The 27,514-nt window shown below is 38.2% G+C and overlaps 1 protein-coding gene across 1 annotated transcript; it reads left to right on the top strand.

Moving 5' to 3' along the window:
- The first annotated feature begins 16,203 nt into the window (after window positions 1–16,203).
- Window positions 16,204–24,651, top strand: LOC113317537 (L10-interacting MYB domain-containing protein-like). The gene is made up of 4 exons (XM_026565673.1): window positions 16,204–16,502; window positions 22,623–22,960; window positions 23,038–23,727; window positions 24,023–24,651. The coding sequence occupies exons 1-4, from the start codon at window positions 16,346–16,348 to the stop codon at window positions 24,512–24,514; spliced, it is 1,677 nt and encodes a 558-aa protein (XP_026421458.1). The 5' UTR covers window positions 16,204–16,345; the 3' UTR covers window positions 24,515–24,651.
- Window positions 24,652–27,514: the final 2,863 nt, after the last annotated feature.

Here is a 27,514-nt window from a genome sequence, read left to right as displayed (position 1 = left end):
TAGAGCACTCCAAGCATGAAAAGCAAAGGTAATTGTAAATTCAGGATGTAAGTGATCTAACATCATCAAAGTTCATAATTATGCATTCACAACATGAGAAAATAGCGTGAAAGTCATAAAAATATATTTTACAACAAGCTCGTCTGAGGAGATTTTACACTACCCTGTATAACACGACGAACTGGAGTAATTGATGAAGAATATAAGGTTGAGTTATATACCATTATCTTCGTATGGATGTTTTCTACAACATATCAAAATTTCATAACAATTGGATAAACAAGCAAAGAGATGTAGCCAAAACATTGGACTACATGACAACTGAAAAAATTCTGGAAGTCTCCTGGAAGTTTAGTGTTTCATCGATTTCGACCTCTAAACATGCTCAAAACTCAAAAAGTTTTTTCACTAAATCTTGTAAATATCCTGGGCATAATAAAAGTTGGGTAAACCATAAAAATCCGACATTGTACGAAGATTCTACAACATTTTTACTAAAGGGCTGAATTCTGGATTTTCTGGTGACGTATTTCGGCAAAAAATTTCGTGTATTCACATGGATTTCATTCATTAATTCATTCACAAATCAACAATTTTATGCTTCTTTTAATAAAATACAAGAGAAATACTTACTTGGGTGGTCTTTGAAGTGTTCAAAGAACCAGAATTTCCAGTATCAGCACCAGGAGCATCATTGCTTTCATTCGGTCTTGAGTTTTGGGAATTTTCTTCATCACAATCCTCCGAAGATGAAAGAGCATCCCCAGTACTCTCCACTTCCATGGAAACATCCTCCTGGGTGCATTCATAACAATTAGAATTTTATTCACAAACGTTGTAATTAAATGTGCGAAGAGATACTTACATCAACTTCTTCTTCAACACTCGATTCAGCAACTGTTTGCCCAGCAGATAATTGAAGGCCATCGATACTTGACGGGGTAAAGTTCTGTAACGGAGTAACAAACGTTGGTTTTGTGATCCTAATTACACGGATGAGAAGAAGTCATGGCGAAAGAAATATTGACAACTCATCAAAGAAACCACTGGGGACTTTATGGTGTTAGGCAACAGCTTATAATTTTCGCTCCTGCCTTCTCCGTCGTGAATAATTGCTTCCATTTCCGAGAAATCTACATCCATTCGAGGTCTCACAATGCGACTGTCCTGTGAAAAAATTGATGAAATAATCAAGATACAATTATCATGTCCTTATGAAGATTATAAGAAGGATACATACTTGTGAACACCCTGGAGATGTCTTTCGCTTATCGCCGGAGAGATGCTTCAGTATGGGTCGAGTAGAAATCATCTCAACAGAAGGAGGATCTTTCACCAAAGGCTGAACGACCATCAGGAAATCATGCAAACGCTCAAACTATTGAGCCCAGAAGTTTATGTTACCTGGAGTTATGTATGTAATTCGGTCAGAGCAAGGGAACTAGTAATTGCTTCCTTCCACATGCGTACGGTCTAAGCGGGTCTTAAGTTGTTCAACTGATGGTTTTCTCCTTCGAAAAGTCGGAACACACTTATCCATACCCATTTGTCGAGATGCTCTATCGATGTTGTATTCTTCTACTGAAAGGAATCCATATATCGCTGATATTAAGTAACCAGGAGTGCAACTCATCATAAAAGATCTCTCGCCATCACTCAGATCTGCACCATATTTCAAAGTAATACTTTCTCCAGCATTGAAAGTTGTCAATTGAGAAATATAAGAAGGAATTGACACCCATGGACGAAAAATTAAACTCAGACTCATTGTCTAATACATCGACGAGATGTGCCTTAAGTCAAGGCTGTTTTGTGGACCAGGGCATAATCCTGGCATTATCCTTCTCAGAGAAAAGACGAGCATCAGCATTCGGCCCTTGCAAAATAGTACTAAGGATTGAAGAAACATTGTATTGGCATAGCATTCAATCTTCATGAAGCTGTTTGAGATGCTGGAATTTATAACCAAGGAGTCTAAGTTAGAGTACAAAGAGCCCAAGAATAGGCTACCTATAGGAAGTTGCTCACCTTGGGCCATCTTAATGGCAAAGGGAATCGCGAACGGCTTAAACAAATTTCCACTATCTTCAAATACATCTCTGGACAGCCATAACCACAAGAAAGAAGCAATAGATAACGTACCATCGACAGGCATGTCAGGAGCATTATCTCTCGACCACCAGTGTGTGAACCAGTGAGCATAACAATATTTGTTGGATACTTTGTTAATTTTATCCATTTCAGATATCAAGATGTTAGAGATTGCCATTTCTTCGGCCGAAAGACTCTCAGGAAGATTGCCCAAGATTGGGAGATGCAATGAAGCAACTACATCCTCTAAAGTGATGGTAAAATCTCCTCAACTACATATGAAAGTATGGGTTGGAATGCACAAGCGAGAAAGCAGAGCTACTATACCTGATGAGTGCTAAAAAGTGCATATTTCTATATACTTTTCTTGGCATTTAACTCATCTTTTGTGCATTAATTCTACATTTTATCCCATATTCTGTATTTTCGTTGTTTTCAAGAATAAATATATTTCTTAATTAATTTTGTATTTTTAGGTACTAAATAAAGCCTGGTTAACTCACGGAGCGAAAAGAGCAAAGAAACGGCAAAGACTCCCGCAGAAAGGCAGCGAAGAATGATGTTTGCAAGAGCCGGATCAACTAGAAGTGGGCTTAAAGAGGAAGAATTGTTCTTAAAGAAGATATGGGCTTGGCATACCCAAGGCCCAAAACCCTTACCCAAATCCATTTCCAATATCCATACCCATTTCCATGAGAACCGTCAGATTGGATCCACCACATCATCCCACGGTCGCCTCATCACCGAGCATCAAATCTTGAAGCTCCTGTCAAACACTACAGCACCTAACTCCATCTTGAACCGTCAGTTTTGATGTATCTCACATCCAACGGTCGCTCCACGCCTGTTTCCCTCGTGCCGTTCGATCCAATCCAGATTCGATCATCCAACGTCTTTCATTCGCTGTTCATCAAACTTGATGTTCCGCTCAACACCATAGCAGAAAACACTATCACCCTCAAACAAACACCCCTTATCCCCAAACTGTCGACTGCATCTCCCCAAAAAACTCCATCTCCTCCCTCACCGTCTGCAGAGAAAACTCTGCCATCACCTGCTCTCTGCCTCCACCTCGAGCTTCACCACTTCCACCTTCACCCGACATCCCAGAAACCAAAACCCATCACTCTAAACTCTATCTCTCTCACCTCTATCTCATTCATCCTATGAGATAAATCTAAGAGAGCTAGGGTTTGAGTACTAGTCGATATGAGCATCAGAGAGTATGGGAAAAGAAGGAGAGGACGAGAAGGAAGCATGGGTCGAGCACAGGGGAGACAAATTCAGAGAATCAGTGAGTTTAATTTCCAATTTAAAAATTAGGGTTTCTGAAAATTTGGGTATTTTGTAAAACTATAAAAGGGAAGTGTTAGGGATGTAGAAAGTATGCCTGGGCTAGCCAGAGCACCAATTGAGACTTGGGTTAGCCAAGCTCAAGGGTCCAGTTCAATTCCAATTTTTTTTTTCAATATCAGTTCATGTTTATGATGTTATGATGTTCTAAATAGTTCACTAGGGTTTAGATGAAGCCCTAGATTTCTGCTATATTATTCACGTTATTTATATTGCTCTTTAATGCTTAAACTGTTGTATGATAGATTTGATCTTAGTGCTCAATACTTGGCTCTCACAGTGTATGTCAGGCATCCATTGTAGTTAGAATAAAAACTGTGTTGATTGTGCTGCAACTCATGCTTAAGAGACTATTGTTAATCCCTTGACTAGTTGTGCTTAATTAGACAGTTAGTGCTCCGGATTGATACTTTAGTTGTGATTGAATCATCCATTGGTGAAACACCTAAGGTAAGTAGTAGACTTGACACTTCTCCCTTATCTGTCACAAGGACAAGAGTAGTATAATTAGCTGAATATTATAGTGTGAGTTAGTGGTAGATTTGACAATCCTAGTATCTCCATTCTCAGTGTTAACATCTTTGTTATTGCGTCTTTATTTTACTGTTGTAATCTCTGCCAACATCTTTGTCGTATCGACACAAATCCCCCCTTTGGTTACTCTCAATTTAAATAAGTAGTAGTTAAATTGTAGTTTCAACTTACACCCACCTTGTCCCTGAGGATCGACCTGTGCTTGCCCTGTGTTGCATATCGACATTGTGCACTTGCAGTTATACATAGTCGTAGGCTTCTTTCAAGTCCTACCAAGTTTTTGGCGCCGCTGCCGGGGACTTGGCTGCTGTTTTGTTGAAGTTTTTCTTGTATCTTAGTTTGATATTCTTGCATAACTTGCTGTGCATCTTACTGTTTTGCATTGCATCTTAGTTAACTGCATCTTAGTGTAACTTGCATATTGCATCTTAGTTTGCATATCTTGCATTTAGTGTAATCATTTAGTGTAAGCATTTAGCTCATCATAACTTGCATTCATTACTGCATATTCATCTTTGCATTGCATACTCATTGCAATCTTGCCATTATGCGGTGCCTAACCTTCTTCTCCCTTGGCTGAACCCTTGCTGTTGCTGCTGTTGAGTTGCAGCTGGGCCTGCCACTTGCTGCTACTTTCTTCCTCTTCCCTGTGTTGCTGGCCTGTGCAGCTTGCTTATGTGCTGAACCTCTGCTGCTGCTGCTGCTGAGTCCTTGCTGCTGCTGGGAGCTTGTTGCTGCTGTGAACCAAATCCCAACTGGGCTGTGCAACCAAAATCAGAGCAGCTGGGCTGTGCTTAAAGAGTAAGCCTAAACCCATTAAGAGAACCCAAATTGTGGGCTTCCATTTTCTATTGGGTTTGTAATTTGAGTTGAACTGTGGGCTTGACCCAACAAAAATTTGAAAAACGTTTTCAAAGCCCATTTGGGCCTGGCACTTTGGCTCTTTGAGAGCCCAAAAAGAAATCAATAACTTAGCTGGGCTTGTCCCAATAAACCAAAAATTCTCTCTTTGACCCAATAAACCAAAGTTTTCTTTTCAAAGCCCATTAAAAACCAAAGTTCTTCAAACCCATCATAGTCCAAATTTTCTCCAAAACCCACAAAACCAAATGTTTCCCATCAAAAACCAAATATTTTTCATTCCCAACAAAACCAAATGTCTCCCAACAAAAACCAAACTTCAAAAATACAAACCCATTAAAACCAAAGAGTGGGCTTTGTAATATTTTTACTTAGCTTTTGAGCCCAATCATGTTTAGATTTTTGTCTACAATTGGGGATTACAACAAATCCCTTAGAGAACTTGCTTATGGACATACTTCACGTTATGAACCTCCAATAGACCATGATGTCAATAATCGTAGGAATTATTATGGACATTTTCAAAGTCCTGAGCCTCAATACATGAACCCTAATGACTATTCACACATGCATCATTCACCACAACGTGAAAATGAACATTTTTCTAATGCCTCACTCACACAATCATCTCTTGTGGATCAATTAGAGGCTCGAATCGCAGCTTTAGAAATGCAATCACATGAGGAATCTGTCACATCTAATTTTCTTAGGCAACCTGAAATCTATGCATGTCCCGCATGTGGTAGTTTAGACCACCCTGTTGAGAATTGTCATATTTTGCATAATTTTAGGCAATCTAGAGAAAATCTAAGGTATGAAATGCCCATAAATTGTGAGGCTGGTAGTCATTGGGACCATAATCAATCCTTTGAGGGTTGCGATCAATCTTTTATAAACCCTAATGACCATGCACACATGTACCATTCACCACAATTTGAACATGAAGAATTTTGTACTCCCATGAATTTAGACTCCACCACAGAAGCTTTCAGACTCAGTGAGCAAAACTTTGCTAGATCTACATCACGAATTCAGGCATATTTAGATCAGATTTTGCTTCACCTACAAAAGGAGGAAATTCATGAGGAAATGTATGTTATCCCTAATGAAGTGTCTAGTCCCATTCATGTAAATGATGTTGAATATGAACCTAATTTAGAGGAACATGAATCGACTAATGACACCACCACTGTTAATGAGGACCAATATGCATGTTACCATGATGATGATTATGAAGATTATGATGATAATGATGTTATGTTAGAAGAACATGAAAATATTGTGGAACCTTTTGGTGCAATAACATATGGCTTCTCGCCCTCGACCTTCATGAATGTTGTTTCTTCTAATACTCATAGCAAATCATATGATTTTGATATTGATATGGTACTCATACAATTGTTCTTCGAAGATGAGCATGACATAGGAATAGTTGTAGACACTAATGTTAATATGCATGAAAATATATTTGATGTGTCTGATTCTCTACCTAGGTCACATTGTGATATTTCTCCTGATTTGCCGATGCATGAGAATAAATCTGTTGATGATGTTGATTCTGATTGTGGACTTGCTAATTTATTTGATGAATGTGAGCATGTTGTGACACTTGTAGAAGACTTAGGAGATATTGATTTGATTAATAATGATGTTCCTATCGTCCTACCTGAGTCACAATCTAATGGCCTTCCACCCAACCTAGATTTGGTTTGTACCCATATTGTCAAACCAATTTTTCTGAAAATACCTAATCTAGGGTTGGAACTGTGTGCTTCCCAAGTCCTCTTGGACTATTTCGCATCTAAGTATAATACTTTTGAGGAACCACAGTTGGAATTAGCATGTGTACCCGTCCCTAGCACAGTTCACTTTGAGTTAGACCTCATACATGATGAACCCCCAAAACTGCGAGATTTTGTATCCAAAATTTTATCTGTTGAAAAATCCAGGTTTGGGGGTAGCTCATTTTGTTTCACAGCTTCACTTGCATGTCTATCATATTATTATTGTGTGAAGCTGTTGAAATGTCTACACTTCGTCTTTTGGGTTGATCCTCAACTCTTTAGATTGTTAGTGTATGGTGAATTTTCTTGTATATAATCCAGTAGATAATATTCTAGATAAATCTTTTGTTTCTTTTGTATATATTGTGCTAATCCAATATGATCTCGGCTAAAAAATGTTGGATTCTAGCCTTGAATAACGGAGTTCTAATCTTGCATTCGCCGTCAAATTGGGTAATCTCTTTCCTTTTTCTCTACTCAGCATGATCCTCTTCGTATGTTGTATTACATTTTTGTTCATCTTTTGAAACATTGAGGACAATGTTTATTTTAGGTTTGGGGGTGAAAAGTAGATACTTTGATAACATGCTATAATCGAAAAATAGAACTCTTTCTTTTTGAAAAAAAAAATCAAAAAATCAAAAAATCAAAATAAAAAATTAAAAAATTGAAAAAACATAAAAATGGAGCTCATTTACCTTGAAATGTTGATTCTTGTGCATGTATGTAAACATAAGGATTCTTAGTCTAGATATTTAGGCACCCTGATTCTAGCACAATTCACATAGTGATAAGAAACTTGCACGCGCACGATCTACCAATACATGTATAGCCTCATCCTTGAGGTGTTCTATCGGAAGTCACGATTGTCAATCACTTTAGAATACTGAACGAAACTTGACTAGCTTGTTCTTTGGTTGGTTGGGATAGAAGGTGGAGGTTACATTAAGAAAGACAACCATCGAATTTAACTGGGTGCATCAAAAAGGGCTACCTCTTGCAAAGTGTCATGTAATTTTTTTCTTTTTGTTTATGTATCAAAAGAGTTACATGTTGAAAAAAATCAATTTCAAAAAAAAAAAAAAAAACAATGTGTATATTCAGAAAAAAATCAAAATAAAAAAAATCAAGTATTTATCAATTCCATCCTCTCTTGTTCCAAAAATAAAAGAGAGTAGTCAATGTAAATAAGAGTCATGTAAAGAGTCATCTTTTGTGTTTTTGTGTTATAAGCAAGGAAGGGTGTATGCCATTGATGTACAACGCGAGTAATTGTGAAATACCTCCAACTCATTCACAATTCTCGTAAAGTCCGGACAGCTAGCTAGATTTCGACCTCGGTTCTTAGCCTGAGAAACTATCTCTTGGTGATTAGTAGTCATAACGTCCGATCTTTCTTTACACATGTGTAGATACACTTTACACTCTTATCACATGTCTTTATTTGTTATCAGTGCTAGGATTGTGCCTTTGATAGCTAGATTGACATCTCCATTTTGCTGTGAGCTTAAACTGTCTTGCACATGTCACATTTCATGGAATCTGAGCTTGTATTTTGTCCTAGAACTTTGTTGGTACGTTCTAAGCAAACCTTCACGAGACTTCAACTCGTCCACTAGGGACACTTAGTGGTTTAAAAGGCTTATTGCATTCACTAAATGCAATCGAGAGACCAGCGACAGTGGTATAGGTAGGATTTCCTTAGTTTTGTTTTACTTGAGGACAAGTAAAATTCAGGTTTGGGGGTATTTGATGAGTGCTAAAAAGTGCATATTTCTATATATTTTTCTTGGCATTTAACTCATCTTTTGTGCATTAATTCTACATTTTATCCCATATTCTGTATTTTCGTTGTTTCCAAGAATAAATATATTTCTTAATTAATTTTGCATTTTTAGGTACTAAATAAAGACTGGTTAACTCACGGAGCGAAAAGAGCAAAGAAACGGCAAAGACTCCCGCAGAAAGGCAGCGAAGAATGATGTTTGCAAGAGCCGGATCAACTAGAAGTGGGCTTGAAGAGGAAGAATTGTTCTTAAAGAAGATATGGGCTTGGCATACCCAAGGCCCAAAACCCTTACCCAAATCCATTTCCAATATCCATACCCATTTCCATGAGAACCGTCAGATTGGATCCACCACATCATCCCACGGTCGCCTCATCACCGAGCATCAAATCTTGAAGCTCCTGTCAAACACTATAGCACCTAACTCCATCTTGAACCGTCAGTTTTGATGTATCTCACATCCAACGGTCGCTCCACGCCTGTTTCCCTCGTGCCGTTCGATCCAATCCAGATTCGATCATCCAACGTCTTTCATTCGCTGTGCATCAAACTTGATGTTCCACTCAACACCATAGCAGAAAACACTATCACCCTCAAACAAACACCCCCTTCTCCCCAAACTGTCGACTGCATCTCCCCCAAAAACTCCATCTCCTCCCTCACCGTCTGCAGAGAAAACTCTGCCATCACCTGCTCTCTGCCTCCACCTCGAGATTCACCACTTCCACCTTCACCCGACATCCCAGAAACCAAAACCCATCACTATAAACTCTATCTCTCTCACCTCTATCTCATTCATCCTATGAGATAAATCTAAGAGAGCTAGGGTTTGAGTACTAGTCGATATGAGCATCAGAGAGTATGGGAAAAGAAGGAGAGGACGATAAGGAAGCATGGGTCGAGCACAGGGGAGACAAATTCAGAGAATCAGTGAGTTTAATTTCCAATTTAAAAATTAGGGTTTCTGAAAATTTGGGTATTTTGTAAAACTATAAAAGGGAAGTGTTAGGGATGTAGAAAGTATGCCTGGGCTAGCCAGAGCACCAATTGAGACTTGGGTTAGCCAAGCTCAAGGGTCCAGTTCAATTCCAATTTTTGTTTTCAATATCAGTTCATGTTTATGATGTTATGATGTTCTAAATAGTTCACTAGGGTTTAGATGAAGCCCTAGCTTTCTGCTATATTATTCACGTTATTTATATTGCTCTTTAATGCTTAAATTGTTGTATGATAGATTTGATCTTAGTGCTCAATACTTTGCTCTCACAGTGTATGTCAGGCATCCATTGTAGTTAGAATAAAAACTGTGTTGATTGTGCTGCAACTCATGCTTAAGAGACTATTGTTAATCCCTTGACTAGTTGTGCTTAATTAGACAGTTAGTGCTCCGGATTGATACTTTAGTTGTGATTGAATCATCCATTGGTGAAACACCTAAGGTAAGTGGTAGACTTGACACTTCTCCCTTATCTGTCACAAGGACAAGAGTAGTACAATTAGCTAAATATATATAGTGTGAGTTAGTGGTGGATTTGACAATCCTAGTATCTCCATTCTCAGTGTTAACATCTTTGTTATTGCATCTTTATTTTACTGTTGTAATCTCTGCCAAAATCTTTGTCGTATCGAAGCAAATCCCCCCTTTGGTTACTCTCAATTTGAATCAGTAGTAGTTAAATTGTAGTTTCAACTTACACCCACCTTGTCCCTGAGGATCGACATGTGCTTGCCCTGTGTTGCATATCGACACTATGCACTTGCAGTTAGACATAGTCGTAGGCTTCTTTCAAGTCCTACCAATACCTCGCACATCGTGAAAGATAAACAAGTCTCTAGATGCTTGAATAGCCCTTGTTACCTGCGCACTGTCCAGCATGGCTCGAACATGAGGAAATCCCGGCATATGCCTTGCCCATCCAGAATTTTTTCTAAAGGTCGTCGAGAAATCTTAAATTCTATAACTGAAGAAGAAAAATTCCTTCGTTGAAGACAGAATTCGATGGTCGCCCGAGGAGTCACCAGTTTCTTCTGAGAAATATCTCTGGTATTTATCAAAAGACGATACGCTGGGGTCTTGAGACGTTTTTCGGGTTTATGCTGAACCACGAAGAAAGAATCCTTTGTATTCGGAATATTCTTGATTCCATGAGTTTCTTATTCCCCTTATTCATCAATAGAAGTTTGATCCATACATGTATCATCTCTGGAGGCATCTTGGGAATCAGACATCCTTGCGAAGTAGCTGTAATATCTACACAATACTCTACTTCAGTATATCATACATACAAGATGCAAACCTCAAAGAAACAATGGAATGAAGCAATTCGATGATAAAATACTCATGCGAACATCTACTGAGAATTCTTAACTCTTACCTGTTTACGATTCCACTAACAGTAGTGACTGTGATACAAGATTTAACACTTCAAAACTTGCTCGTTTCTTTGAACCTGCAAAAATGAACAAAACTTTGATTTTCAAAAACTTCAAACCTGGTTTCATAAAATCATGAACATAATTTCCAATGTGTGAACATTCACCATTGAATTATTAAAAACTCACACCAAATCAATATTTCATCATAAATAATTACCTACTTTTAAAGATTATTTAATTCTGATTTTAACAAAATAATAAAACGTGAATTACTCACGTAAAATATTCGAATTGTTTTTAACGTGAGGAACTCACGTAAATAAATTATATATATAATATATTTTTCCTAAATATTCACGTATTTAAAAAAAAAATCCCTCATACGATCGCCCGTCTTCGAAACGAGAGTTTATTCCGATTTTGTGAAAACTCACACTTTAAGGTAAAATTTTGGTTTTCAACAAAGCTCATAAACAAAATTTTATCACTAGACACAGGTCTATATATAAAAAATCTCTCCTAAGTTAGGGATTATTGCTCGTTTCTTAAACTAACGAACGAACGTACGTTCCTAAAACAAGGGTTTTCTACAAAACTCACGCTAATATATGCATATCTATATATAATTTTAGCATGAACAACTCAAGAACAAGTTATCAACTTCTGGAAAAAAATATTGTACATGGTCGGTGCCGGCCGGAAATCGGCCGGACGGTCAGTGACGACGGGTTCTGGCAAAATGGTAATATTACACATACCACTAGCTTTAAGTAATTTTCAAATGATTAATCGATCAATAAGAAACTTCCCAAATTAACATCAAATGGCTATCTCACATAAATCATGTAAGATGTTCAAGGTAATTTTCACATGATCATCTTGATTTAATATTTAGTTTCCAACAAATGAATTGTCTACAACTAAACTTGTCAAGTAGATGATGACTTTAGCTAAAGCCAAAAGCTTCCAACACGTATTTCGAGAAATAAATAAACGAGATAAATTCTACTCGAAATATCGAATGTGTATAATGTAAAAGTATATATATATATTGTTGATGGTGGATTTTTGGCAAGGGTTAAAATCATAACCTTGCATACTCCTGATCCAATAGTTAGATGAATACTGAGACTTATATCTCTCATTAAAGCATGAAAACTCATGCCAAAAGAACCTCTGACTGAGTATATTGTCTCTCAGAGCATACATTAATATGTAGTCTCTCAATTGAGGCAACGACACATTTCATGAATACTGAACAATTTCAGTAATCACTTTTATATAAAATCGAATGATTGGACGGCTCCTAGACAACTTTCCTGCTAGTATAGAGAATAACGTCTTCAAGATACAACAATGTTTTCCCTGACTATATAAAAGACATGTGTATAGAATCCTAATGATTGGACGGCTCCTAGATAGCTTGCATACTAGTATCGAGCAATAACGTCTTCAGGATGCAACAACGTTTTCCATGACTATACATAATAAATATGACGCTTCAACTAGCTCATATCGCTTAATTATCGAATAATTAATGCTCCTAGACAGCGTGCTAGTATAGAGACATTAATTAATTATTTCTAATCACTAGATTCATTAACTGAATCCCTAGAAAATATTCTATGTTCTTCGTAATATTTCATTACTTCAATTTATGGCTCTTCCCAACAGAATTCCATAGGTTAGTAATAAATAATCAAAGCCACTATCAAATAAGCCCCAACAAAATGGTGCAAGTGTACTCAACAATAATGCATTAATGAGCACCTGAATGCACAACATTCAAAAATTACGAAGGGACGATGGACCTAAGCAAAATAGGAAAGAAAATAATAATAAAATATTAATTGAGGCTCCTAAGGGACCAAGCCCACCGGCCGACCGAACATGCCGCCATGGCCGGATCCACGCCTCTTCCTATATTTTATCTTATTTTATTATTTTCCTTGATCTCATGAAAATTTCTTCGTTTGAACAAACTCCTTCGTTTTAAGGAAACTCCTCAGTTTCATGGTGTTTCCATCATATCAAGGAAATAATATAAAATTAGGAAAGGTGTCACGGGACCGGGTTTACTAGCCGGCCGGCCATGCCCTAGCTTTGGCCGGTCCCACACCTTGTAATTCCTTATTATTATTTTTTTTATTATTTCCTTCTTCTTATGAAACTCCTCAGTTTCATAATATTTCCTTCACATCAAGGAATTAATATAAAATTAGAAAAGGTGTCACGGGACATTGGGTCACTAGCTGGACGACCATGCCATAGCCATGGCCGGTCCCACACATTGCGACCCCTTATTTTATTATTATTATTATTTCCTTCATCTCATGGAAACTCCTTCATTTTAAGGAAACTCCTTCGTTTCAACAAACTCCTTAATTTCATGATATTTCTTTCACATCATGAAAATAATATAAAATTAGGAAAGGTGTCATGGGACCTGGATCATTAAGGCATGGACGGTCCCACACCTTGTAATTCCTTATTTTATTATTATTGTTATTTTTTTTCATCTTATGAAGTTCCTCAGTTTGAGCTAAACCCTGATTTCTTCATATTTTCTCAAATGTTGCTCAAACGCGCATCAGAAATATCAAAATTCTCAGGACTCAGGCACGGACACTATGGTGACATGAGCATATTACCTTGACCGACCAAGGTTGGCCCTTTGGCTTGCAAGAGGCCGGTCCCACACATTTTCATCATTTGACCTAATTTGTTCGCATTAGGTTTAAACTCTTCAAGACAACTTGGAATTTCATCAAACGATCGTCAGTCGGTCCCATGACCAACCAGGACCGGTTCCATGACCCCTTGGTCAATCCCTCATTTCTTTATAATTAGGTTTTATTGCCTAACGCTCAGACAAACACCATTTTAATAAATTATTAAATCAGCATTTAATCATCTTTTCACCCATTTGTCTTCAAGAGACTTTGGTATTTTCCCGCTCGAGAATCTGGGCACTACATGATTGACCCATCATCCCATGTAGCCGGTCCCTCCTTCACTCTGTGGTTGATTTTCAATAAATCATCAATTGACCAGCAATTGATCTAAATTAGGGTTTCGAATCCAAGGTTCATAATTCCTGATTCAAACACTAATAATTTTATGTTGATCCCGTAATCAACACTTTAATTATTATACTCGGTCCAGTTGCCAGTATCTTAAATTAATATTTTTTTTGGTCCCCTACCAAATAATTCATCAAATGAGAAACATTTGCTCAGACTAGAAATATTGGTTCAACTATCAATATTCAACAGTTCATCGAATGAGCAATATTTTCTCACCTTAACCATCAACATTCATTCGACAATTATACCTTTGTCTCAACAGACATGTTCAATTCATGAGTCCTAGAACATTATTAAATCATGTTCAACTCAGCAATACAAAGACTCATCGTCTCATCAAGTCAACAACTGACTAACTAAATACACGTCTGCCTTGCAGACTCCACAATCACGAGACATCAATCGTGTCACATGGGGGATATTAACTAGGGTTTCGGTCTGGCGGCCTACGACACGTGTGTTCATCCACGATGAGAATATGGCTAAGTCGTGCAAGCGGTTGAAGTAGTTAACGAAGTAGTGGGTGGACAATCAACCAAGTCTCCGCACGATGAGCAACTGGTTTTAACTCGATTTCCACTTTCCAACTCCTCGACTTCAGCAACCGTCACACGTACTGGGATCAATGTGTCTACTACTTCTTGTAATATAAATAAGTCTCTGAACCCATGACTGAAATAAGAGAAGATTTTTAATCCGAGCAATCACTCTCAAGAATTCGATCAATCAACCAGAACTTATTCGAACTCAACATTTCACAGAAAACTTGCAGAAATCTTAAAAACATTCACAATCCTTGGTCACCATTGATCTCACACATTTCTCAGCTTCCCTCCTACAGATCGACCCATCCTCTCTTGTGACTGAATTGACTCAAGAACGTCCATTTTCTTGGTTTAGGTAGGAGTCTTACAGATTGATCTCTCGAATTCAAGTACTCCTTTGCATTGCATCTGTGTGAGGTTAAGAAGTTTGCTCGGTTCGAGGAGTCTCCTTCGCACGGTCGTCTCCTCAATTCCTTAAAAACCAAGCAAATCGTTTTTCCCCATCTACAGTTATTGTGGTAGAAAGAGTTCGTTCCTACAGAGAGGCTTTTGTTTTTATAAAATTTCAGTTTCTTAGTAACCAAGGGGGGAAGTTTTGTTTTAGCAAAGCAATAAAATTAATTGAAAACAATAAAATATGAAAGTAATCAATAAAAGAAAAATATTGGTCAAGGGGTTGTATCATTCACAAACATGTATTTTCATCAATGACTAGAATTGATAATTTAATCTCTCTTTTGTTAAAAGTCCTAGGACACCTTGATCGCAAGTATATCCAGCTAATTCCCTGATTTCATCACAACCACATTACAAGATGTATATGTGAATTCTTCCTAGAAAGCAACCTAAAGTGTAAAACATAATTAAGTTTAACTCCCTAAAAGCATTAGGTTCTATGGAATAAGACTAATCAAGACAATCAAACGAGTAAAAGCACTAATTCGATTTAACCAAGGTTATGATGCACTTGTGACTAGTAGGATATATCATTAAAAGCACTACCCACATTTATGCTACTTGTGATCAGAAATTATTCAACTTTTACATATTGAAAACCCTAATCTAGCAATAAGGATGAAGGCAAACTCAATCGATTCCGGACTCGACTAAACAAGCATTCAAACTATATAACACTATTAATTGTGAATCATAGACAATAAAGTTGAGACAAAACTAATGCATTGAATCAAATATCATGTTGAGAAATCAACTTTAACCCCTTAACCAAATAAGAAGATGAAAAATGAAAGCAAATCCTAATCGCCGCTATCTTTAAAAGCTCCCAATAGTAGTATATGTGATAACCAAAAGAAGTAGAAGACTTTTTCTTTTGGGCTATTTTGAGTTTCCTCCCCTCCCAAGATCGCTAATTAGCGTTTCCTCCCAAAAAAATTGAAATTAGTGTTTCCCCCCGTCGTTAGCTTTTCCATCCATTCCTCGGTTAGCTGAGTCAGCAGAAATGTACACGTGACAAACCAAACACGTGTTACTCAAAATACCCGATATATCCTCTTTTTTCCTTAAATATCTCTGTCATATTTTTTCTCGCTCCTTCATCTTCTTCCCCTTCGTTCAAAGTACATAAAAATTCCTAACAAGAATTTTTTTCCAATCCTGATCAAATCCATCGTATCAATAGTTCATAACACAATATTTTACAAGTTGCACCATATTATTAATTCCAATCTCATCACCAGTTTCACTTTCGATTTCCCAATTTGAATAAAGCTGAATTTGGAATGTTGTTGTTGATGTTGGTAGTAGATTTCGACAAGCGATGCAATTTCTTGGAGTTTTGAGAGTACTAGAGTGATTATGAGTGTTGGGTTTGCGTTGCAGTGGAATATGAACAAAGTTAGTACGCGAAATCAGTGAAGAAGATGGAGTCTTTTGCCATTGAAATAGAGTTGTAGTTGTCGAAAGAGTGGATGTTGCAGCCGTTGAAAGAGTGGATGGTGATGATTAATGAATTTTCATTGTTCCCAAACTGTGATCTATCAGTAAAGCACCAAATTATCATCAAAACAACAGTATCCAACTCTCTACTTGTTGGAATTTCGTCGAACACATTTAGGTGTCAAACAGGTACTCTAAGAAATGGGTTTATTGGTGTTGTTTTGTCCCCTTTATGGCTCGTTCCCTGCAAATCTTCTATGTAAACTCTAATTCAACAAAATCCACGTTTCCTAACACATTCTAGATTCCCGTCGTAGCCATGGCTACATAAGCAGCAAGATTTGCTACAATCATGTCCAAAAACGCTCCTTTTACTGATATTTACGGTAAGAAGTCTCTCTCATTCATAATTCACCAAAATCTTGCACCACAGACTCCATTAAAACTAAAACAGATCCTAACCCATGTATAATCAACGATTGTTTTTCTCTTTAAACTTTCACCAATCGATTAATACTTCAGCCACAAATCCCATCTTCAATTCTGCCGTGTTCTTCTGCTTCTCAATCATGTTCTGATACTTTGAGAACAATCACACGAAATCGTATCAGCAAATCATTTCCTTATCCGTTGTTTCTAGGTGCAGCGAACAACCCATGTCTTCTATCCTCTCCAATTAATCACATCCATTGCTAACTTCAAACCCATCGAAGACCTAAATTTCCTTTAGAAAACCCATTCTTCCGCGGTTTGTTTTCTAGTATGGCTCATGATAATATTTGAAGATTGGTTCAATTAGATTCAGTTGTGAATAGATCGGCTTGGATTCATTGGAAGGTGATAATCAATCGATTACAGTAGGTTTACACAATTTTTCTAAATTTTAAAAGGAAGAAAATGAGATTAGGCATTTAACCTATGTGAGCACGAGAGGGCGTTCATGAAACACGTGTACAATCTATGCCATGCGTGCACAAGTGCTTACTCAACTAACCGAAAACTGGATGGAAAAGCTAACGACGGGAGGTAACACTAATTTCAATCTTTTTGGAGAGGAAACGCTAATTAGCGATCTTGGGAGAGGAGAAAACACAACATAGCCCTTTTCTTTTTGTAGCTTTCCTCCGACTTCTAAAATTAGGTCCAATCTCCAAAGTCCAATACAAAGATGTCCAACAAGCCCATATGTGAGGAATACCCATGTGGAAATATGTCCCAAAAGTGATTGCCCGAAAAATGGTTTCATCGCCGGAACCTCGCCGGGAAAGTCGTCGACAAGCATCTCAGGTTACCGGCAAAGTCCACCAGGTCACCGGTCAAACGATCCAACTCGGGTCAACTAGGAAATTCAACTGAGTCAACACCGAGTCAGGTTCATTGAGTGAGTCAGGAAGTTGAGTCAGCTAATGCTAACGAGATTCAGCTAACTGACTCATCTGGGTAGAGAGAGTTGCCAGGCCAACTGCCAATTTGCAAAGACCTAAGTCTGTGTTGCACCATCATGGTGCATCACTGCTTCACTTCCAGCCATTGTGGCTATTCATCCTGCAGCAGCAATATCTTCATCTCAGTACCACCTCAATCCATAGCCTGCACTTCAGCTGCAACCTTGTATCTTCTCAGCTCAATTGCACAATCACTGCCTCGCTGCAAACACCACTCAGTAATACCCATTTCATCCCTGCAATATTCAACCTGAGCTGAACCCAACAACATTCTCTGAAGTCTCAGCTGCACTTCATTCTTATTCTTGTTGAGAGCCACCTGAAATCAGCTCCACAATCTTCCATGAGTCCATTGTATACAACCTTAAACTCAACAAAACTCAGGACTGCAACCTTGCAATTTCTTTCCACATGAACTAGCAGCAATCTCCATTCCAGTCACAGCTTCCACATCTTAACCTGAACTTCAGCTGCATCCTTTCTGAGCACCATCACTTGCACTGCCTGCCATTCAATCCACCTGCAACTGATTCAAATTAACTCCATCTGTAGCTGCACCGAAATCATCAGCTTCACCATCTCAATTGCAAATTCAGTCCCTTACAGAAACCAACAAAATCACCACCAATGCTAGCACATTCCCTGTAGACCTAACATACATCTATACTTCAATGCAGCTCAACTACACAGCTTCCCTGAAATGCACTACCCTCGCAATTCAAATCTACCTTCAATCTCTCACCAACTCTCCATCTCTTGACTGTAAACATAATACCAGCACCACCTCAGGCCAAATCACATTGCAAATAGCTAAACCCAACTGCTAACACTGGCAAGCACTTATCATCCATCAACACCACTAGCTCTTAACCCATCTCTGCAAATACACAATCACAAAAACATAAGAACTTCAATTTCTTCTTCTCTTGAACCAAACTCAAGCTCCATTCATTCACCAGCTCATAGCAGCAACAACAATTTCTTCCAGTTCTAACTCCGGCCATTATCCACCTGAATTTCTGCTTCTTCTTCGAACGCCAAATCTCAGAGATACAAGAACCAGGAACTTGAACTCTCCTTCTCGTCTACAAAAACCCATTTCTCCTCTTCAATTTCTGAATCACACAAACCCATAATTTTCTTCATCAGATCTGCTTTTCTGTAGATTTCAAATCTAATTCCAACCAAACCCATCGGTCTAATCCATTCTTAACCTCAGCTTCATCACCAATTCCTCTGATTAATCTCATCAGCAGCAGAAACCCTAACTTCATCTCTTGTAACCACCAGATCCCCTTTCTTCTCAATCTCTGTCATCAACTGGGAACCATCTGTTCTACTCATTCACCATAAGAGACCTGAGTTAATCAACTTATCTCTACATGATCTCACTCATTCTCTCAATTTCAGCATCACCGGCTGCTGAACACTGCTTTTCTTCCTCCTCTCGATTTCAGACGAACTAGTAATGAAAAGAGAAAAACATTTCTCTGAATTTTAAGCTAAGGTAGTGACTGTTATTACTATAGGCGCCCAATATATGATACATGCCACCACAATCACAGCCACTAGACAAGCTCAGCTGGTTGCCTCCTAATCCATGGATACACTCCGCGTATCATTAGCCAGTGAAATACCGTTTTTGTCCTTTTCGCTCAAAATGAGTGTTTTCTCTTCTTTTACTCCCCAAGACTCCAAAGTACCTAATAAACTCAAATTCACACATAAGATACATAATTCACAAGAAAACTCGCAAAGAAAGCATAAGGTGTTTACAACACCTATCAGCTATACGACTTAGTCTCATTAGAAGATAAAAATTGAATAAACTTCTGAGTGATAGATAAGTTTTAGTCTCCACGTACCTTTTGTCGATGAAGTTCGTCCAAGCTCTTCAGTAGATCTTCGTCTTCAATTGGTGAACGTCGTGAAGTCTAATGCTCAACTACACACTTCTATCATAATCTGTGACAGATCTACAAGTAGACTAGAAATCAGGTATATAGTTTTGATCAACTAACAACGCTTGCGAGTTCGACCGAGCAGTGCTCTAATAGTATCGACTGAGGGTATTTGAGACGAGAGTTCTTGTCTCTTTAGTTCAGAGTAAATCTAGTTCGTGTGGAAGATGCTACATAGCATATTAAGCCAAAATATGCAATAGAAGACGTTGAAAGTTAATGAAACAAATAGAAGAGTTGGTGGCATAGTCGAGTTTGCTGTTGAGAGTTATGTGGAAGTGCGACGACATTTGGCAGCGATAGTATGGAGTAACGCAGCAAGAATGAAGATGTAAGTCCATCAAGTATACGAGATAATAGTAACTCATAGTTAGGAAGAACATGATGTTGTTTTTCCATCACATTAAAATGTAGCAGTTTGAAAGAGCAAGTGAGGCTTTGCTGGTTTCAAAGGCGCGTAAAGAGGATACCTTGTCCGAAGTGACGGTGGGATGCCCGGGTAGTCCTATGTCATGACTATCCCAAAGTCATGTATTTCAATCAAGGTGTTGCGATAGTGCAAGCAAGGAACAACAAGGTGCTGGTTCTTTGGCATAGAAATAATGCAAGTCCGAGAAGGTAAAGTTTGCAATATGATTTGGAGGCCAAATCTAGTAAAAGTTCTGATGTTGGCAAAGTGCAGTAAAGAATATAGATTGTGGCACATACCAGAGTGGTGCATACCTTAAGGCATGGCATGTTTGGTGAAGGCGCAACATGATTGAAGCATAAGGCCAAGTCTTGAATAAGTCATGTTATGTTGTGTGGTGCAACTAAAGTCGGAAAGTGAAGGCATAAGACTATGGCAATGATCTTAGTGATCAGTTGAAAAGAATCATTGCTTGTGTACATTGAGGCACAAATGATTCATGCGAAGTTCAAGCCTAATTCAAGAAGTTGGCTATGGGGAATTTCAGTTTGCATTTGGGTATTGATATATATTAGAAGTGGAGTTGGAACGTATGCGCAACGCAACAACAAACTTCAAGTTAGTGGGATCAATGGCAAGGAAATAAAGCTAAGTGATGTTGATGCTAAAGCATAGAAGTTGGCTAAGGGCGTTTTGCAAAAGCTATGTGATGTTGATGCTGAAAGTGCATGCAGTGAAGATTGAGACTAGTATAGCGAGTATACTTGGTTGCGTTCAATGAGGACGTTGAATGGATTAGGTGGGGGAGGTCTACGACCGGTCAGGCAAGTGACGCACAATGATTGCACGTTACATCTTAGCAATCCAAGTCAGTGAAGAGCAAATGTTGCGCGTTACTACATAGATTATAAAGCGCTAAGGTAGCACTATCCTGAAGGGCCAGTAAAGCGCAAGGATTACGCCTCACTGTAAAGTCAGTGGCCAAGTAATGGAGCTTATTGGACGACACAATGAAGCTTCATTGAGGAAAAGACAAGACAAGGCCAATTTGACAAATGCAACATGCAATGTTGGCATTGAGGCATATCCATGGAATTGAGTTGACCCAAACTCAAGGATGATGCAAGAGTGTAGAATAGGCCGAGAGTTGGCTTATGCATTAGTTCAAGGCTGTCCAAAGCTTGAATAATGCAAACAAGCTAGTAATGCAAGAGTAACATTGCTATTTTCGAGCAAGTTGGCTAAGTGAAGCATATGGCGCATAAATAACCAGATTGAGCTAAGCAGTTGGCCAAGATGATTGAAGCGCAAATGTTGATGTACATTGGCCAGTACAAGAAGATTTCAGGCCATGTTGGTCGTGCATTGGATGAAGGCCAGATCAGTAATGCGCAACAGTTGTGCAATATGGCTCAAGTGATGGTTATGAGTTGGTTATTGGCTTCACAATCATGCCAAATGTGTGAGAAAAGGGAGAACGGTTATAAAATGAGTTTATAACCATGTGGGAGTGTTCATAACCACCAAAAACAGGTGTGGCACCAATTGGTTTGACAACAAAAAAGGTGGCAGTTGAAGTTGGCGGTTATGGAAATTACTTGGACACTTGACTATCCAAGGCTTGTGCAAGCGGTTGCACAGAAGTTTTGGCCTGATATTTAACATTATAAATAGACTAGAGATTAATAAGGTTGGTGTTGTTCATTTTGAGAGAAGAACCACTAATGTAGAGAGAGTTAGGCATTCACCAAGAGGGTGAATGACCTGTTTTGGTCCATGTGATGGACTTGTTTATGAAAACTTCCTTAATGTAGTGAAATGAGTTTATTGTGTCATATCTTTGTGTTCTTGAATTGCTGATTTGTGTTAGATTGTCAATTGGAATTGATGCATGGCAAACCTCTTATGCTTATGGAGGCATGAAGAGTTAGAGAGAACGAAGAAAGACTTCCGTTGCGAAAAGCCTTATAAATGAAGACAAATACTGATGTAACTGTGCAAGACTGAGTACTTGTGGGTGAAATTGGTTCACTGAACCACATAATATTATTGGTCATGTTCCATAAAAATTTTAGGCGATTAAATGGGCATGTGACACAAACCAAGACGAGGAGTACCAAACTAGTGAGCTAACGTTTCCATCTCAATCGACGGTCTAGATTGTTACCAGATTACACTAGAAAGTAGGGTTTACATTTGGAGGCGTGTTCAATATAGAATGAGTTTCTTCTTATCCGGGGTGAAGGTTATCCCATCAGTCTCGACTCCTTTTCCTGTATCCTCTTCAGATCTTCCTCAGTCTCTAATCCAGCAAATCTTATCCTCAACAAGAAAGTTCTAATCTCTCCTATCCGCTTTGTTTATTAGGGTTCATATTCTTATTGGGTTCTTCTTCTTTTTTTATGGTCGTGCTAAATTTATATTTTCATCGTTCTATTTTGGTTTTTTTTAGACCTAATTTGATTTGTAAAATTGGATTAACCAATTTATATAGGTATAAGAATGGATGATTTTATTGCAAGCAATGGTGAGCGTCCAAGGACTACATGGACACCATCAATGAATCGTTATTTCCTTGATTTAGTATTAGAACAAGTTCGAAGAGGGAACATGACTGATCAGGCACTTCGAAAACAAGTATGGGCACACATGACAGCATTATTCAATGAGAAATTCGGGTTTCAATATGACAAAGATATACTAAAGAATCGTTTCAAGAGTTTGCGAAGGAAATATAATGAGATTACTACTCTTCTCAACAATGGTTTTCAATGGGACCGAACGATGCAGATGGTGGTTGCTGATGATAATATGTGGGATACTTATGTCAAGGTACATTTGTTTATTTTAATGAACATGTTAATTGATTAGTGTTTTGTTAAGTTGTGATAAGATGTGTGTCCGTGCAGGCACACCCGGATGCAAGGTCTTATAGAACTAAAATCACACCGTTCTATGATGATTTGTGTATGATATATGGTGGTTCACCTATTGATGAGAAAGTTACTAACATGGGTCATGATGAAGATATGGAGGATGATTCTTCGAGTGAAATGTCCAGGGAAACACCTGCAATTGAAGAAGATCCAGCTTATGATATTGAGAACTCCTCACATGCTGATGAGGAAGGTCTTTTGCAGAGAAGCAAAGAAGGTACTGAAATAGCTTTTTGTGAGGTAGAGAACATGGGTCATTCTTCAGAAACATCGAACCAGCAGAACGAGAAAGTGTTATCTGTCCAAGGGGGTTTTGCCACAGAAGGATCGTCAAGTGTAGTGCTGACTGGTGATGCATATCGTTCTAGGGTCAGTTGGACACCCCCAATGGACCGTTACTTTATTGATCTTATGAAGGATCATGTCTATCAAGGGAATAAAATTGGGCGTACTTTCTCGAAAGAGGCATGGATGCACATGATTGCATTGTTTAGCGACAAATTTGGAGCTCAGTATGACAAGGATGTATTGTACAATCGTTTCAAAACCCTGAGGAAACAGTATGTTTGTATTAGGAGCCTTCTTGCCCATGGTGGGTTTGAGTGGGATACAACACTGCAAATGGTCAAAGCTGATGTTCATGTCTGGGATGATTACGTCAAGGTACATCTCTTCCTTGAAATTTTCTTGAATCTTGTTGTGTTGAAAAAAGGATGTATTGACAGATTTAATGCAGCTTCTCTCCCACAGTTGGTCGCTATGCTTCTCTTTGGGTCCACATGGAGATGGTCCAGGCATGATTTTTTTGAGAGATGATCTGTGTCTCTGTATCGTCATCCCAAAAAAATTCAGCCTTGAGTCCTTGGGTGATCTTCATGCAGGTCCCAAGTTGTTGCAACTGTGGTCAAAAGATCCTGATCCCTTTCAATGGCGAATGACTGACATATAATCCATGCAGGCACACCCAGACGTCAGGCAATACCGAGTCAGGCCTGTGCCGCATTACAAAGATTTGTGTACAATATATGGTGATACAAATATTAGTATAAGAAATAGCAATCTTGGCGGAGATCCAGTAGTCAATGTTCAGGAAGTCTCCTCATATTTGAATGGTGATATACTTAATCAGCACAACAAACGTCTACTTAAGTCGCCAACAGGTTCTGGATACTTTAAGAAACTGAAGAACACAGACCAGAGCATGATTGATGCAATTCTTGAGATGGCGAGTGCAATCACTTCGTTAGCAGAGAAGACCAAAGAAACAAGTGACTCCGTCTCAATAGAAACTTGGATGGCTGCACTTCGTGCTTTGCCAGACATAGATGAAGAACTGTTTTTAGACGCTTGTGACTTTTTAGAGGTAGATGCAAATAGAGCGAAAACCTTTGTTGTTTTAGATGCAAGTCTACGAAAGAAGTGGTTGGAAAGGAAACTTCGCTCTTCGTAGGCCGGGGAATGTGTATTATTCTCATGAAGTTGTGTTATGGAGGAACAGGTAATTAGATGTTTAAGACTTTCGTTAAATGATTTTGATTCTTACTATACAAATGCAGTCTTCTTAATCATTGAGAACCTTTTCTTGGATGTTTTCTTTTGCGGTATTTATGTGGATACTAGTATTTTCTTTTTCATCCAACATACAGCAGTAGAAAATGAAAAGCAGAGAAAGGCCCCACCTCCTCTTATATCAAACAGCTGCGCCTTCTATCCGTGTTATTCTGTAGTGTTCACTAATAGAATCCACGAGTTTATAACCACCTAGAGGGGGACAAGTGGCTCCTGACCCCAGCCACTCGATTTTGTGTGTCAGAGTAATCGAAAACGGAACTGCTAGCTAGGTATCCAGCGGGAGCAGATTGGGGTCCCACCTTTTCTCTCATTCGGTACAACCAGCTCGATGCCAACTGAACGAAGGATCAAGCCTCATAAACCAAATCCACCGACGGCTGGGCCAAAATTGTTCATGTGAACCTTTAGATGGACTTTGGAGTAATAGTCTTAGACTAATACTAGGGTCTACGGTGCCGGCTTAACCGCTAACTATATCTATGATTGCATGATAGGATGGTTTGGTGTGTCACGCAATGGTTGAGAGACATTCGTTTTTTTAACCAGCAGCCATGATCTTCTCTCCCATCCTAGCATGACCTGCATTTAGTTAATCTAATGGCAATGCATCGTTTGTATCCCAAGTCTGACGCGATTAAGTCCTAATCTTCTCTCCAAATTCATTACTTATGTAATAGTACCGTAACACGAAATCCCTAGGAAAGATTCATCGTTTCATTTCCAATCGACCTCTGGTAATTAACAGTCCTCTCATCATCTTACTCTTCTTGAAATTTTTTGGTCGTTACAAGAAATAAAACGCTCATCGCAACTTTAATTGGATTCTCCTTATATAATTTCTCGTCCATTCGGAAACACCGTCCCTTCCGCCACCTGAGAATGTAAGTTTTTCCGCTTTCCTTACTTCCGTTTATATAATCTGTCCATGGTGTTTGCTTTCGGTTCACGAAAATTTGATTAACTAAAAAAAAAATTTGTTTCTCTATAGAGGATTTGATCTATAATATAGAAAATACTTTGTTTGGTTTTACATTTGTATCTTCTGTTTTGGTGCAACTTCAATTACACTTTTCTGTGTGGTTTGTTTGTTGATTTTCCTATCATGATTTTACTTTTCTCTTTTTAGTACATGATAAGCTAGCCACCAAAAATTGATGGAAAAAGATCAACTATGGGTTAAACTTCTGGAAGCAAAATATTTCTATTATTCCAAATCCTTTCGATCCTACGAGAAACTATGAGCTATCATGGATTTAGACAAGCATTCAGAAAGGTCTAAATATCATGAAAGGCAAATATATTTGGCAAGTGAAAAATGGAGCTAATACGAAGATTTGGGAGGACAATTGGATTCCCAACACGGATAGATTAAATAAACCAAGGGATAGAGATGATAACTTGCCGCAAAAGGTTCAAGAGTTGATAAATAATGAAGGTCACTGGGACACGGAAAAGCTAGATGATTTATTTTCTCCAGATATAATATAAAAAATTCTAGCTATTACCCCAAATAAAGAAGATTGCGACAAGATAAGATCGGCTCACCACCAATCAAGAGATTTCTCAGCAAAAAATATATATAACTTTCTCATCAATCGCACTTCGGAAAATGAGAATAATATTGAATTCCCGTGGAAAAAATTATGGAAGTTGCAGACTCTACCTCGGATCAGGCTGTTTATTTGGAAATTAATCCAGAAATATTTACCGACCTCGAGTAGACTAGCGGCTCATAACCCAGAGGTTTCCCCAGAGTGTCAAATGTGCAATAACCAAGCTATGGAAACGGAAATTCATCTTTTTAGAACTTGCCCTTTTGCAAGAGCAGTTTTTTTGGTTACTCCTTGGAAGCGGTCAATTCGCGAGTTAACACGGATGTGATTAGCAAGTGGGTTAAATTTTGGATTGACGATCAAAATTTCTCGCAATTTAGTGAACAAATTGCAATCATTCTTTGGTTCATATGGAAATATAGATGCGAGGTTGTTTTCAGGAAAACCATTCCGGATTCATCCTACTTAATTTAGCAGATAAAAAATTTCATCCAGTCTTCGGTTATCAAGGAAGAGACAAAACCTCAAGGCAACCGAAAAAAGAAGATTACTAATCATGTGTGGAACAACATCAGGTCAGACTGGATAATTTTTATCGATGCGTCCTTTAAAAAATAAAACCTTTCCATGCGATATGCCTTCATTCTGTACTCGGCAGACCAAGAAGCTTTCTTACATATTTCAGCTGGCTCTGATTGGGCTTCCTCGGCATTACATGCTGAAGCAAAAGCACTAGTAAATGCTTTAAAGTGGCTAAAAAATAATATTCTTTCTAGCGTATGTATAGTCACAGACTGTAAATTCCTTCAGGATTCTATCACCAAACAAAGTACAGAAGCTTCATGGGTTGCGGAGAATAATATAAAAGAAGCAATTTACTTGTTGGACAATCTTCCTCAAGCGCATGTTAAATTTATAAACAGGGACTACAATGCTGCAGCGGACTCAATGGCTAAAGAAGCAAGGATACTTGTGCCAACGAGTGCGAAAAGAGAGTATTATTTCTAATATTTTTGATGAAAATGAAATTGTAGATCTTCTGTATTACATTGCTTAGCTAATATATTAACCTTTTCCATCAAAAAAAGAAAAGTAATTAGGGTTGCAATGTTTTACTTGACCCAAAAAAAAACTTTTTGCCAAATATTGGTTAGGTCTATGATGATTTTTTATTTTATTTTTCAAATTGCCCATTACTACCAGAAAAAACAAAAACAAAATTGCATCATAGGTGAGTTTCAAACCCCACAGAGTAGGATCATTGGCCACCCAATCCAACTTTGAGAGCTTATCATCATAAATAGGAAATTCATCCGTTGTTACAG

The sequence above is a fragment of the Papaver somniferum genome, chromosome 10 (genome assembly GCF_003573695.1).
Source record: "Papaver somniferum cultivar HN1 chromosome 10, ASM357369v1, whole genome shotgun sequence".
Lineage (NCBI taxonomy): Eukaryota > Viridiplantae > Streptophyta > Magnoliopsida > Ranunculales > Papaveraceae > Papaver > Papaver somniferum.
The sequence above is the reverse complement of the archived record's forward strand: the minus strand, read 5'-3'. Positions and strand labels throughout refer to the sequence as shown.